Genomic DNA, 16,275 nt, shown 5'->3' on the forward strand with positions numbered 1-16,275 from the left:
TCCATCATTCTCTTCAGCCATCTCCTGTAGCAACAAGTTCCTCCATCTCAGGTGCTTGGGGACAAGCGTTCTTCAAATTCCCCATCACATTTCTTGCTGGCTCTCTGACAATGTTGCCCAGGTTGGGAGAGTGAGCTGAACACTTTGCCCCTTGAGCTTACTCAGCCATCCATGGGATCACGACTGATCTCACTCTAAGCTCAACTCCGCAATTCCACTATTCATCCCTTGCTTTTCAGGTACCCACCTCCCTCTGCCTTCACAAATATCCAAACACCGTGCTTCCATTGTCCTGGAAGGATATCATTCCAAAGACCTGATCTCTGTTTTAATTTGGCAATCCTTTACTTTTAAGCACTGATCCCTAGTTCCAGAATCTCCCACATCACCCTGCCATTATCCCTCAGGATTTTAGACATTTCAATCAATTCATCCCATTCTTCTAGATTCCAGCAAATGTAAGCCTAACATGTATTTGGATACAAGGATTTAGATTGACAGGGACTGATGAGGGATTGTCCACATGGCTTTGTGCATGGAAGGTCGTGTTTAATCTCGAGTTTTTTGAGGAGGTTAACAGCAAAATTGATGAAGGCCGTGGATGTTGTCTACATGGAATTTAGCAAGGCCTTTGACAAGGACCCACATGGGAGGATAGTGAGGAAGGTTTAATTGCTGGGTGTTCATGGTGAGGTAGTAAATTGGGTTAGACATTGGCTTTATGGAAGAAGCCAGAGAATGGTAGTGAACAGCTGTCTCTCTGACTGGAGGCCTGTGCCTAGTGGTGTGCCTCAAGAATCGGTGCTGGATCCACTTTTCATTGTCATCTCTATCAATGATCTGGTCTTTGGAACGATAATGTGGTAAATTGGATGAGTAAACTTGCACATGACACAAAGACTGGAGGTGGAGTGGATAGTGAGGAGAGCTTTCAAAGCTTGCAGAGGGAACTGAACCAGCTGGAAAAATAGGCTGCAAAATGGCAGATGGAATGACATGCAGACCAATGTGAGGTGTTGCACTTTGGAAAGACAAACCAAGGCAGGACATGCACTGTAAATGGTAGGACACTGAGGAGTACAGAAGAACAGAAGGATCTGGGAATACAGCTAAATAATTCACTGAATGTGGCATCAGAGGTGGATAGGAATGTAAAGAGAGCTTTTGGCACATTGGCCTTCGTAAATCAAAGCACTGAGTACAGTGGTTGAGAGGTTATGATGAAGTTTCATAAGATATTGATGATGCCAAATTTGGAGCATTCTGTGCAGTTTAATTTCTGAGATTTAAGAAAAATTTAGATGGATCCAAGAACAGGAGGAGTAGGGAGGGATATGTTCTGGATGCAAGTCAGTTGGACCAGGCAGGAAATAGTTCGGCACAGACTAGAAGGGCCAAAGGGCCTGTTTTGGTGCTTTATTGTTCTATGGTTCTATCGTTCTAAGAAAATTTGTCCAGTCCAGGTTGCTTTTGAGTAAACCTTCTCTGAACTGCTTCTCTGATTGAATAAGGAAAAAGTATTGTGCACAGTAATTTGCATGGATATTTACCAGTGTTCTATACCAGCCATTCTTACAAGGGCCCATATAGACTCTTGGAAGTCACAGCACATTTAAGTATGGGGTGGGGTGGGTGGGGGGGGGGGGGTGTCACGGTCTGAAATCATAAAATATGAGTTTTTTTTATGCAGTCAGTAGGAGAGATATATGAGGAAACCAACTAAACTTGACTGTTTCACAGGAAAGGGAGCCCATAGACTTCTGTCAGAGTCCTAAGGGGGCCATAGTTTAAAAAGTTTGAGAATGGCTGCTCTCTACTACTGATTCATAGCTCTCCCACCTACGTCATCATTTCCTCGGTCTGCAAACAACAACAATCTGTGAGCTTTCATTATTGCTGTGGTTATATACCAGCCTTTTGTAATCTGTGCAAATGGTTACCCAGATCTCTCTTCACCTCTGACCCCTGCAATCTCTCACTCTTGGCATTTTCAGTTTCTGAAATGGACCATTGCAGATTTTCTAACATCCTTTGCCAGATTTTTACACCCTCACTTAACCCACCTCTATCCTTTTTGTCTTCAGCATCGACTTTCGATCCGATCATCAAGCAACTGTGCCTTCAGAACCTTTGCCCAAGCATTGATTATATTTATATTAGCAGGTTGAAGGCCCAGCACTCTTCTTGTGGCACCTTTGCCCAAGCATTGATTATATTTATATTAGCAGGTTGAAGGCCCAGCACTCTTCTTGTGGCACCTCACTCAGTACAAAGACCCAAGAATGTTGACACCCTGCTTCCCGTTACTACCCAGCCCTTCTCTCCATGTCAAGATGTTACCTCCTGATCCCTGAGCTTTATTTTTCTGTAAAGGCCTTTGAGGGCTATTGCAGAAAAATGAAGCTCAGGGCTAAGGAGGTAACTGGGCAGCACGGTTGGCGTAGCAGTTAGTGCAATGCCTTTACAGCGCCAACAATCAAGACCAGGGTTGTCATCCCGCGCTGTCGTTAAGGCGTTTGTACGTTCTCTCGGAGTCTGTGTGGATTTTTCCCAGGGTCTCCAGTTTCCTCCCACCATTAAAAACTTACCACTGGTGTCGGTTAATTGGGTGTAAATTGGACCCGTGGACTGAAATAGCCTGTTCCTGTGCTGTATATTTAAATTTAAATGATCCTTGTCTTCTGCAATCTGAGTAGAGTACATCCACCGGCTACCCATTCTCTGCAACTCATGTCACGTATTCAAAGAATTCCAAGCAGGGGTTGTGTGTTCTTTCTGTGATTATGTAGGTTTACTGCTGGATTCTCCAGTCTGCTCTCGCAGGGATGTAATGATGTTGGAGAGAGTACGGAGAAGATTTACCAGGATGATTCCTGGAATGCAAGGGCTAACACATGAGGAGCGCTTAGCAGCTCTTGGACTGTATTCATTGGAGAATAGAAGAATAAGAAGGGATCTCGCAGAAACATTTTGAAAGCTGAAAGGATTGGACAGAGTAGAAGTGAATAAATATTTCCCTTGGAGGACAAGAGGACACAGTCTTAGAATTAGAAGGAACCCATTTAAAACAGAGAGGAGGAGAAATTTCCTTAGCCAGGGGGTTGTGGATTTGTGGGATTCATTGCCACATAAAGTCGTGGAGGCCCGATCATTGGAGGAGTTAAAGGAAGTATCTAATTAGTCAGAGTATCAAGGTTAATGGGGAAAAGGCCGGAAATTGGAACTAGACGCGAGAAAGGTTTAGCTCGGTGTGGAGTTGCGGAACAGATGTGATGGGCTGAATGGCCTACTTCTGTTTCTTGTGAATATTTTACTGATGGCAGATGTTCAGCCAAGTGGCCTGTGATTGCAGACTTCCTGCTCTACCTTCCTGAATGTAGGAAATACATTTTCTGTATCTCATCGAAGGGAATTGCTCCAAACTTCATGAAATTTGAAATATTAAAAGCAGTTACCAAACATCAGAATTCACAGCTATTTTTCCAAAAAACACTGATCCCTTTATTGTTCTGTTCTTAACATGCTCACCTAATCATCCAATCTCAGAAAACACTGACCTGATGATTTAATATTTCTGCTGTCTCACTAACGTTACTTGGAGGTATTAACCCCCATCTCACTTGAACTAGATTAGCAGGACGATGGGAACCAGGATGCCAGATCAGATATGGGAGTGAAGGAGGAAAGAGATGGACTGAAGATTCAAGATTACAGGAAATGTCAGAGTTTTCAAGTGCATCTATTTCTATGCAGAAGTATTATTGGAAAGGCAGACGAGCTTAGAGCAAAGATTGGCATGTGGATTATGACATTGTGCCCATTTGTGAAATTTGACTGCATAAGGGGCAGGACTGACAGCTCAATGTTCTGGGCTTCTATTGATAGAACAGGGGGATGAAAGGGGGAAGAGGAGCATTGCTCATCAAGGAAAATAGCACAGATGTGCTCAGACAGGACAGAACAGAAGACTCCTCTCCTGAGGCTATATGGGTCAAGCTGAGGTCTGGGAAAGGTATGACCACCCTCATGGAGTTATATTATAGACTGCCCAATACTCAACGAGAATTGGAAGAGCAAATGTGTAGAGAGATAGCAGACAGCTGCAGGAAACATAAAGGTGTGATAGGAGGAGATTTTAACTGTCCACATATTGACTGGGGCTCCCATTACTGTAAAAGAGCTGGATGGCTTGAAGATTGTCAAATGTGTTGAGGAAAGTTTTCTCAATTAATATACAGAGGTATCAACTAGAGAGAATGCAATATTGAATCTCCTATTAGGGAACGAGACTAGACAGGTGACAGAAATATGTGCAGGGTAATATTTTGAGACCAATGATCATAATGTTATGCATCGCAAGTTAATTATGGAGAAGGATAGGTCTGGGCCTCGAGTTGAGATTGTAAATTGGAGCAAGACCAATTTTGAGGAAATGAGAAAAGATCTAGAACATGTAGATTGGGATAAGTTGTTTTCTGGCAAAGATGTGCAAGGTAAGTATAAGACCTTTAAAAGTGAAACTTTGAGAGCACATTGTTTGTATGTTCCTGTCAGGATTAAAAGCAAACTTAACAGGCATATGAAACCTTGGTTTATGAGGGATACTGGGGATCTGGTTTGGAGGAAGAGAGAGATAAATAACAGGTATAGACAACACGGAGTAAATGAAGTTCTTGAGAAGTATGATAAATGCAAGAAAAAAGAAAGAAATCAGGAAGACTAAAAGAAGACATGAGGTTGCTTTGGCAAACAATGAGATGGAAAATCCTTAAGGTTTCTACAGCTTTACTAAATGCAAAAGGAAAGTAGGGTCACAATTGGTCCCCTTGAAGATCAGATTGATCAGCTATACATGCAGCCAGAAGAGATGGGGAGGTCTTAAATAGGCATTTTGTATCACTATTGAATCAGGAAACTGGCACAGAATCCAGGGAAATAGGCAAACAAGCAGAGTTAAGAGGAGGTGGTGCTTCCTGTTGTAAAGCAAATAAGGATGGATTGATCCCCATGGTTGACAAGATATTCCCTTGGGCCTTGAGGGAGGCTAGTGTAGAAATTGCAGGAGCTCTGGCAGAAATATTTAAAATGTCCTCAGCCACGTGTGTGGAGCCGGATCATTGGAGGGTAGCTCATGTTGTTCCGTTGTTTAAAGGAAGTTCCAAAAGTGACCGTGAAAATCATCAGCTGGTGAGAGCCTGACATCAGTAGTAGGTAAATGACTGAAAGGTGTTCTAAGAGATCGGATATACAAGTATTTGGATAGTGAGGGACTGGTTAGGGATCGTCAACATGGCTTTGTTTGTGGAAGGTCACGTTTAACCAATGTTTCAGAGTTTTTTGAGCAGAAAAGTTGATGAAGGTAAGGCTGTGGATGTTATCTCCATGGAATTTAGTTAAGGCCTTTTACAAGGTCCCACATGGCAGGTTAGTCAGGAAGGTTCAGACACTTAATATTCATGGTGAGGGAGTAAACAGGATTCAAGATTGGCTATACAGGAGAAGGCAGAGAGTGGTAGTGGATGATTGATTGCTTCTTAGAATGGAGGCCTGTGACTAGTGATGTACCTCAGGGACTGGCTCTGTGACCATTATTGTTTGTTATCTATAGCAAAGGTAATGTGGTGAATTAGATCAGCAAACTTGGAGGTGTTGTGGACAACGAGGAAAGCTTTCAAATTTGCAGAGGGATCTGGACCAGCTGAAATGGGCTGAAAAATGGCAGATGGAGTTTAATGCAGACAAGCGTGAGGTGTTGCATTTTAATTTAATTTCGACATACAGCATGGTAACAGGCCCTTTTGGCCCATAAGCCCATGCTGCCCAATTACCCCCAATTGACCTACAACTCATGGTAAGTTTTGAAAGTTGGGAGGAAAACGGGGACCCGGGAAAACTGACTCAGACATGGGGAGAACGTACATACTCCTTACACACAACATAGAATTCAATCACTGGTCCAGATCCCTGGAGCTGTAACAGTGTTGATCTAATGGTGTTGTCCCCTAACTGTTACACTAAGGGCGACACCCCTACACTAACCATGCCACCCCGATGAATTTTCAAGGGACAACTGAGAAACGGCATACATGGTAAATAATAGGGCACTGAAGAATGTGATCGAACAGAGGGATCTGGGAATACAGATACATAATTTTCTGAAAGTGTGTCACACGTGGAAAAATGTTGCAAAGAGAGCTTTTGTCATATTGGCCTTTATAAATCTAAGTATTGAATATAGGATTTGGGATGTCATTTTCGAGTTGTATTGAGATTGGTGAGGGCAAGTTTGAAGTACTGTGTGCAGTTTTGGTCACCGAACGACAGAAAGATATCAATACGATTGAAAATGTGCAGAGAAGATTTACTTGGATGTTAACATAAGCAGGAACTGAGTAACAGGGAAAGGTTAAAGAGGTTAGGAATTTATTCCCTGGAGCAGAGAAGAATGAGGGGAGATTTGATCGAGGTATTTAAAATTATGAGGCATATAGTTAATGTAAATAGGCTTTTTTGAACTGAAGGTGGGTTAGATACAAACCAGAGAGAGCTTGCCGCGGACCTCCATCTCCTAAAATGATAAGATGATAAAAACTATTAGATTGAGTGTGTAAAAGTAGAAGACACATTTTTCTTGTTCATTTTCCTTTGTGTGAAGACATTGTTTTATGGAACACATGTCAAACTCTGGCCCGCGGGCCAAATTTGGACTGCGATATAATTATATTTGGCCCGCAAGATCATTTCAAAAATGTATTAGAGGTGGCCCGCTGGCCGCCGCGCCAGTATAGCGCATGCACAGCTAATACTATAAATCCCAGAATGCATTGGCGTCAGCCCGCTAATCGCCCTCACTTCCTCTGTTTACGTTGCAGGGTCTCACCGTGGACTCTGGTTTTGGGGCCTGGCCGATGTCAGGGGAAGCCAAGGCCGCTTCCCAGCGCCCGGAACCGGAGGCCTCGGGCCTGACCTCGCCAGGACCGTTGCCCACTCCCCCTCCCTGCCGCAGGACGACCCGCGACTCACGGTGACGGGGCTGCTGATCCGCCAAGATGCCGCCCTGCAGCGAGAGCCGATGCCCCCGCACTGTCGTTGTCCAACCTGATCGCCCGCAAACCCCGCCCTCCCGCAAACAGGCCTGAGTAAGTATTATGAATTTTAATCTCAGGATAAAATGATCTTCCAATTGTTTCATGTCACAGTTATAAATATATTCCTGGTTAAAAATGGTCCTGCACCTGGATACAAGCTCATTAGGCATAAAACTTGAAAAGTGTGTAAATCAAAGGATATCTGTACCAATGGAAAAAGGGCATGGCAAATAACCCTGCTAGAGTTCATGCCCACAATCAGTCACCCATTTGATTGTTTCAGGAATCATGTTATTCTCCCACATTCTCCATAGCCCTCAGATTTTACTATTCGACAGCCACTAGCAACATTTGACAAATCCGCTATAGAGAAATATTATTTATTGAATATTTTATTTCTCATTTGTTCATGCTTCTGGAAAGAGTTTATCCAAAACTATTATTAAACATTTATTTTAATAAGAAAAAGTTTAACATTACATATGTTGAAAGAAGAGAAAACCTGCAGATGTTGTTGAAAATTTTCAATAAATATTTAGTTCGGCCTTCGACTTAGTCCAAGTTTTTAATTTTGGCCCTCCGTGAATTTGAGTTTGACACCCCTGTTTTATGGTTTTATTGTGTCGTATATGTTGAATATTTATTGGTTTTGGAGGGGGGTGGAAGGGGGGAGGGAGGGAAAGGGGGAAAAAAGGGAGAAAATGCCACTGTGTATATTTAATGAGAAACGTTATTATGGTTGATATGGTTCACAGTGTGAAAAATAAAAAAATAATTAAAATTAAGAATTTGGACAGGTACTTTACATCTATATGAGTGTAATGGAGGGTTATAGTCTGGGTGGAGGTCAGTGGAACAAGGCAGAATAATAGTCAGGTACAGACGAGAAGGGCCTAACATCCTGTTTTTGAGCTGTACCAGAAATATAGAAACTAGGTGCAGGAGTCGGCCATTTGGCCCTTCAAGCCTACACCACCATTCATTTTGATCATGGCTGATTGTCTACTCAGTACCCAGTACCTACCTTCTCCCCATACCCCCTGATCCCCTTAGCCACATTTGTCTTAGCTAATCTCTTTCTCTTTAAGTCCTAATAAAAGCTTTTACAGTCATTTTTTATGTTCCCTGACACCTTTCTCTCATAATCCATTTGACCTTTCCTCATGAATCCCTTTGTCCTCCTCTGTTGAACTCTGAATTTCTCCCAGTCCTCAGGAATATTGTTTATCTTTTGGTTAATTTATATGCTGCTTCTTTGGATTTGATTCCCTCTCTGATTTCCCTTAGCCATGGATGCAGCACCTTCCTTGACTTATTCTTTCCCAAACTGGGATGTATAATTGTTGTATTTCAGCCAAGCTATCTTTAAATGATCGCCATTGCATTTCCATCATTGATCCTTTAAGTACATTTGCCAATTTACGTCTCATACCATCAAAGTTGCCCTTCTTTAAGTTCAGAACCTTTGTATCTGAATTCACTCGGTCACTCTCCATCTTAATGAAGAATTCCACTATATTGTGCTCACTCTTGGCCAAGGGGCTTCTCACAACAAGATTGCTAATTAACATTACTCAATACCCAGTCTAGAATGGCCTGTCCTCTTGCTGGTTCCTCCACATCCTGGTTTAGACAACAATCGCGCATACATTCTAAGAAATCCTCTTCCTCGTTACCCTGACCAATTTGGTTCACCCAATCTACATGTAGATTAAAGTCACCCATTATAAGTGTTGTACCTTTGTTGCACACACTACCAAATTCATGGTTAATGCCATCTCTCACCTCACTGTTACTGTTAGGTGGCCTGTACACAACTTCCACTAGCGAGTTCTGCCCCTTGGTACTTCTCCGCTCGACGCATATCGATTCCACATCCTCGAAGCTAATGTCCTTCCTTTCTATTGCATTTACCTCCTCAAACCAACAATACTGCCCCATCTCCTTTTCCTTTCTGTCCAACCCTCCAGAATACTGAATATCCCTGAATGTTGAGTTCCCAGTCTCGATCCCCCTGAAGCCATGTCTCTGTGATCCCGACTAAATCATAGTCATTAATAGCTATCTCCACATTCAATTCATCCACCTTATTGTGAATGTTCCTTGCATTGAGACACAAAGGCTTCAGGCTTGCTTCTGCCACACTTTTATCCCTTTTCCCATTATGTTGAGAAGTGGCCGTTTTTGATTTTTGCCCAGGGTTTACCCAACTGCTACTTTTGATTTTCACCTTGCTATCTTTTGCTTCCACCCTCATATTACACCCTTCTGTCTCTCTGCGCTTGTTCCCATCCCCCTGCAACATAAGTTTAAACCTTCCCCAACAGTGGAAGCAAACCAACTCCCAAGAACATTGGTCCCGGCCTGCCCAGATGTAGACCGCCCAGTTTGTACCAGTCCCACCTGTCCCACAACCCATTCCAATGTCTTAGGAATCTGAAACCTTCTTTCCTACACCACTGTTCATGCCACATATTTGTTCAAACTATCCTGTTATTTCTACTCTTGCTAGCTCGTGGCACTGGTAACAATACAGAGATTATTACCCCTGAGGTCCTACTCCTTAATTTATTTCCTAGCTCCCTAAATGTATCTTATGGGACCTCATCCCATTTTTTTCCCTTAATTGATATTACCAATATGGACCACAACAATTGACCCTTTCAGAATGTCCTGCAGCCGCTCCGAGACGTCCTTGACCCTTGCACCTGGAGGCAACAGACCGACCGGGAGTTCCGTTGCAGTCACAGAAACTTCAGTCTATTCCCCTTCCAATGGATCACTATTGCCCTTCCACTCTTTTTCGTGCTCTCTTGCACAGCAGAATGACTCACGGTACCATGATCCTGGATACTGATGATCCTGGGGGTCATCTCCCCAAACAATATCAAAAATGGCATATCTCTTTTGGAGGATGATGACCACAGAAGACTCCTGTGCTCCTTCCTATTACTGTTGGTCACCCAGTCCCTATCTTTCTCTACCCTCTGAAACTGCAGTGTGACCAATTCACTAAGGTGCTATCCACCACCATCTCAGCATCCCAGATGCTCCAAAGTGAGTCCACGCGCAACCCCAGTGCCGTCATGTGGTCAAACAGAAGCTGCAGCTGGACACACTTCCTGCACACGTAGTCCCCAGGGACACTTACAGTATCCCTGAGTTCCCACATAGAATAGGAGGAGCATGATACAGGTCTGAGCTCACCTGCCATGCCTGAAACAAACTCTTGTACATAAATAAAATGGAAGAACAAAGAAACCTGAGAACAGGGTTAATTGTTGGTTACTTAAGAGTGCAGATGAACAGAAGGAACGGATGCAAATGCATACATCCCACAAGCTCACCACAGACATTGATTGGATAGTTAAGAAAGTCTATGGGATGCTTGGATTCATTAATCGGGGAATTGAATTCAGGAATAGAGAAGTCATGTTGCAATTCTACAAATGTTTAGTAAGATCACACTTATTTGTTCTGGTCACCCTATTATAGGAAGGATGTGAAAGCTGTGGAGAGGGTGCAGACGAGATTTATTAGGCTGTTGTCTGGATTGGGAAACAAATCTTATGAGGCAAGTTTAGCAGAGCTGGGACAATTTTCTTTGGATGGTAGAAAGATGAGAGGAGATTTGATAGAGGTCTGCAAGATTGTGAGAGGCAATAGATAGCGTGGAAAGCCAGCACCTGTTTTCTTGGGCAGGATCAGCAAACACCAGAGGACATCTTTCTGTACAAATTTAAGGGAGGAAGTTCAGAGTAAGATTTTTTTTAAACACAGAGAGTTGTGGGTGCCAGAAATTCCTTGCCGGGGATGGTGGTGGAAGCTGAAACATTTGGGACGCTTAAGACATTCTTTGGCAGACACACGGATGAAAGAAAAATAGAGGGTTATAGGGTAAGAATGTTTTAGTACTTGTTATTAGGAAGGGATATATGGGTCGACACAACATCGAGGATCGAAGGGCCTGTACTGTGCTGTATTGTTCTATGTTAATCACTCTGTTGGAAATAGTCTATGTACCCCAAACTCTGGATAAACGTGTGAAATAGTCGAAAGCATGTAAAAGTCAACCCACCAGTTTTTAGCCCAAACATCCGAATTTTTGTATATTTTGTGTGTAAAATTCAAGCCCACCGTATTCCTGGCCCCGTCTGTCCACCCATCGGAGCTCTTGATGTCCCGACAATGGACTCTCGCCTAGACCCCGGCTACCAGCCTGCCCATCCCAGCTCCAGATGCTCAGACCACGGACTGTCACCTTGGTCCCAGCCGCCTGCCCATCTGAGCTGACAAAGCTGTCAATGTGGACTTACAACCCGATCCCAGCAACCCGCCTCCACACCTGAGCTCCTGACGCCTCAAGCGACACAGTTACTTACTGCAGTTGAAAGTATTGTGTATGTAATAGTCAACCCCCTAAATGTTTGCCTTAAATTTGTTCCACAAATTTCAACTATTATATTCATATTTGTGTAGCCCTTAGGACATTGTGGAGCAGATAAGCTGGCAGATTGTGAAACAGTGCAGAAATAACTGGCTTGTCGCTATGGGAAACTTCAACGCCCCTCATATTGACTGCGGCTTCCTTACTGCAAAAGGAAGAGCTGGAGCAGAATTTGTCAAGGGTGTCCAAGAAGGATTCCTGACACAGTATGTGAACCAGCCGATTAGAGGAGAGGCCATTCTGGATCTAGTCCTGGGTGATAAGCCTGGTAAGGCGACAGAATTCATGATGGGGTATATTTCAATGACAGTGACTGTTCTCAGAGAAAAGCACAGAAGAAATGCGGAGGATGTTTAGGGTCCACGTGTGGGGTTCTGGATGCGTTTGTCCCATTGAGACAGGGAAAAGATGAGAGGAAAAAGGAAGTGTGCTTGACTAAAGAGGTGAGACAATGAGTTTAGAGGAAGAAGGAGGCTTATATAAAGTTTAGCAAGCAAAAGACAGGAAGAGTTCATGAGAATTATGTGGTAGCCAGAAAGGAACTGAAGAAAGGACTCAGGATAGCTAGAAGTTAGGCAGGAGACTGTCTTGGCAAGAAGGATTAAGGAAAACCAAAAGGCTTTCTATGCTCATAAAAAAAAAACAGAAGGATGACTCCAGTGAAGGTAGGGCTGCTTCAGGATAAAGGAGGCAACGTGTGCCTGGAGGCAGAGAGGAGGTCCTAAATGAGTAGTTTGCTTCAGTGTTCAGCAGAGAGGGGGATCTTAAATAATGTGAGGTCTATATAAAACAAGTTTCTGTGCTGGTGCAAGGTGAGGGTAAGAAAGAGAACGTGCAGAATCTTTGTAAAAACACTAGGATTGATGTTCCCGTGACTAGGCGAGATATAGCCCAGATTATGACAGGAAGTGAGGGATGAGATTGCTGGGTCATTGACAATAATCTTGACATCCTCTCTGACCAAAGAGAAGGTACAGTGGATTGGAGAATGGTAAATGTAAACCCTTGTTTAAGGAAGGTTATAGGGAGAATCCAGTGAATCTGACATCAGTGGTGTGCAAAGTATTGGAGAGGATTCTTCTGAACAGCATTTCCAAGCCTTCAGGGAAGCCTAGTCTGCTCTGGAATAATCAGGAGAACTTTGTGAAGGGCAGGTCATGCATCACGAACCGAATTGACTTTTTTGAGGAAGGAACAATAGAAATTGATGAAGGCAGGGCAATTCATGCGGAGTCTGTGGATTTTAGTAAGGCAATTGACAAGGTCACCCAAGGTAGACTCATTCAAAAAGTCAAGGGGCATGAGAGCCATGGAAACTTATCTTTGTGGATTCAGAATTTTGATTGGAGATCAGTGACCAGCGAAGTTCTCTGGAATCTCTGCTTTTTATGATTTTTATAAACGACCTAGACAAAGAATTAGAAGGTTAGTTTAGAATGTTTGCAGATGACCCAATGGTTGGAGGTGTTGTGGATAATGTGGACGGTTACGATAAGTTACAAAAGGATATATACAGGATGCAGCGATGTACGGAGAAGTGGCAGTGGTGTGAAATGATGCAATTTGTAATGTTGGACTTGAAGGCGGAATGAATGGTTAATGGCAGGATTTTTAATAATGTGGAAGAACAGAGGGACCTCGTGGTTCATATCTGTAGATCTTCCAAGGTGCAGGTTGATAGGGAACATAAGAAGGGTTATGGTGTGCTGGCCTTTATTAGTAGGGGGATTGAATTCAAGAGTTGAGAGGTAATGTTGCATCACTATAAGACTCTGGTTTGACCACACTTGGGATATGGTGTTCAGTCCTTGTCGTCTCATTGTAGGAAGGATGTGGAAGCTTAAGAGAGGGTGGAGAGAGTATGGGATGTTGCCTGGATTGGAGAACAAGTTTTATGAGGCAAGGTTAACATATCTTGGGTTTTTCGCTTTGGAGCGATGAAGGATGAGAGGTGACTGAATAAAAGTTTTATAAGATTACGAGTGGCATCAATAGGATGGAGAGCCAGCACCTTTTTCCCAGAACGACAGAAGCAAATACCAGAGGACATCGGTATAAAGGTGAGGGGAGGAAATTTTAAGGGTGACATCAGGGGTAGGTTTTGACACAAAGAGCAGTGGGTGCCTGGAATTCATTGCCAGGGTAGTGGGGGAGGTTGATAGAATAGGGGCATTTAAAAGACTCTTGGACACAAGCTAAATAGAGGGTGTGATGCAGGGAAGGTTTAGCTTGTTTTTTTAAATTTTTTTATTTTTCACACTATAAACCATATTGACCAAGATACATACAGACCTTTTTTTTTCTTGAATATATACAGTGTCATTTTCTCCCCCCTTTTCCTCCCTCCCTTCCCTCCCTCCCTCACCCCCTTTCCCATTTATTTGAAGTTCAATCTATAAGATACATTAAACCCGTCAAACAATGTTGTCACTTAATAAAATTAAACAAGAAATTTTACTGAGTCAGTTCTTTTCATTGTCTTCTCCTTCTGTCATTTTAGGTGGTGGAAGTCCATGGTAGGATTTCTCTATTGTATTTCATGTATGGCTCCCATATTTGTTCAAATATTGTGATGTTATTTCTTAAATTATAGGTTATTTTTTCTAATAGAATACATTTATTCATTTCTATATATCATTGTTGCATTCTCAATTTGTCTTCTCATTTCCAGGCTGACATAATACACTTTTTTGCTACAGCTAGGGCTATCATAACAAATCTTTTTTGTGCTCCATGCACATCGAGTCCAAATTCTTTATTTCTTATATTACTTAGGAGGAAGATCTCTGGGTTTTTTGGTACATTGCTTTTAGTGATTTTATTCAATATCTGGTTTAGATCTTCCCAAAATGTTTTCACTTTTTCACATGTCCAAATTGCAAGAATTGTTGTTCCCGTTTCCTTTTTACAGCAAAAACATCTGTCTGATACTGTTGGGTCCATTTATTTAACTTTTGAGGTGTGATGTATAGCCTGTGTATCCAGTTATATTGTATCATGCGTAACCTCGTGTTTATTGTATTTCTCATAGTTCCGGAGCGTAGCTTTTCCCATGTTTCATTCTTTATCTTTATGTTTAGATCTTGTTCCCATTTTTGTTTAGGTTTACCATTTGTTTTCTTGTTCTCCTTTTCTTGCAGTTTGATGTACATGTTTGTTACAAATTTTTTAATTATCATTGTGTCTGTAATCACATATTCAAAATTGCTTCCTTCTGGTAACCTCAGACTGTTTCCCAATTTGTCCTTCAAGTAGGTTTTCAGTTGGTGGTATGCAAACATTGTATCGTGAGTTATACTATATTTATCCTTCATTTGTTCAAAGGATAATAATTTATTTCTCGAAAAACAATTTTCTATTCTTTTGATCCCTTTTCTCTCCAATTCTCTAAAGGAAAGGTTATCTATTGTGAAAGGGATTAGTTGATTTTCCACCAATATTAGTTTTGGTAGTTGGTAATTTGTTTTATTCCTTTCTACATGAATCTTCTTCCAAATGTTGAGCAGATGATTCAATACCGGTGAATTCCTACATTGCACCAATTTTTCATCCCATTTCTCGGATCCGGAAAAGGCACGAAAATTTGCAGAACAATTACAAAACAGACAGAGAGATGAAGAGATGTAACAAGAACAAAAATGACAACAAACTATATATGTATATATAAAAAAATATAGAGTATAAGTAAGAACTAAGAAGGGAAAGAAAGGGAAGAAATGAAGTAAGGAGGGAATTAAGAGAGTGACCTTTGTTATATATGAAGATTAAAATCTTTTCTGGGGGGGCTGGGTGGGGAAAAATAACAGTCACTGCGAAATCAGTTGACACTTGCGAGCGGATTCGCAAATCCAAATGGAGAGGGGAGATGTGGTTGCCTGACAAGGGACAAAGGGCAACTCAGAAAGGGGACAGACTATTGGGGTTAAAGGAATTTTAGATCTGAGAATAGTGGAAATATTTTGTTTTAGAAATGTTGTCTTATAATGTGTTCAAAAAAAAAGCAGAAATGGATAAGAAGGGAAGGTGGTGATGAGGAAACGGAAAGGAAAGATAAACAAAGTATGAAATTACTATGTTGAACTATATGACTTTAAATATTAATGGAATACATAACCAAATCAAAAGGAAGAAACTGTTAAATTTACTGAAAAAAGAAAAAATTGATATAGCATTCGTACAAGAAACACATCTAACTGAAGTGGAACACTAGAAATTAAAGAGAGATTGGATTGGACATGTAACAGCAGCATCATACAATTCAAAAGCCAGAGGAGTAGCTATATTAATCAATAAAAATGTACCAATCAAAATAGAAGAGGAAATAATAGATCCAGCAGGGAGATATGTAATGATAAAATGTCAGATTTATTCAGAATTTTGGAATTTACTCAATGTATACTCACCTAATGAAGAAGATCAAAAATTTATGCAAGATATCTTTTAGAAGATAGCAGATACGCAAGGGAACATACTAATAGGAGGAGATTTTAACCTTAATTTGGACTCAAACATGGATAAAACTGGAAAAAAAACTAACAGAAAGAACAAAGTAACCAAATTTATAATTAAATCGATGCAAGAAATGCAACTTTTGGATCTATGGAGGAAACAACACCCAAAGGAAAAGGAATATTCATATTATTCGGGTAGACACAAAACATACTCAAGGATAGACCTATTCCTGTTATCAGCCCACATTCAAGGGAGAGTTAGGAAAACGGAATATAAAGCTAGACTATT

The 16,275-nt window shown here is 41.7% G+C and overlaps 1 protein-coding gene across 3 annotated transcripts in view; it reads left to right on the forward strand.

Annotated features, from left to right (window-relative positions):
- LOC138764652 (uncharacterized) overlaps positions 1 to 16,275 on the forward strand; it is a 230,124-nt gene that overhangs the window by 194,615 nt on the left and 19,234 nt on the right. For all 3 annotated transcript variants that reach the window (XR_011358251.1, XM_069940856.1, XM_069940857.1), the window contains one exon: positions 6,873 to 7,139. Coding sequence is in view for 2 of the 3 variants with exons in the window: in XM_069940856.1 (XP_069796957.1) it covers positions 6,873 to 7,102 (230 nt within the window). In the remaining variant the exon portion in view is untranslated. The remainder of the gene's footprint in view (positions 1 to 6,872; positions 7,140 to 16,275) is intronic.

Source organism: Narcine bancroftii, chromosome 5 (genome assembly GCF_036971445.1).
Source record: "Narcine bancroftii isolate sNarBan1 chromosome 5, sNarBan1.hap1, whole genome shotgun sequence".
Classification (NCBI taxonomy): Eukaryota; Metazoa; Chordata; class Chondrichthyes; order Torpediniformes; family Narcinidae; genus Narcine; species Narcine bancroftii.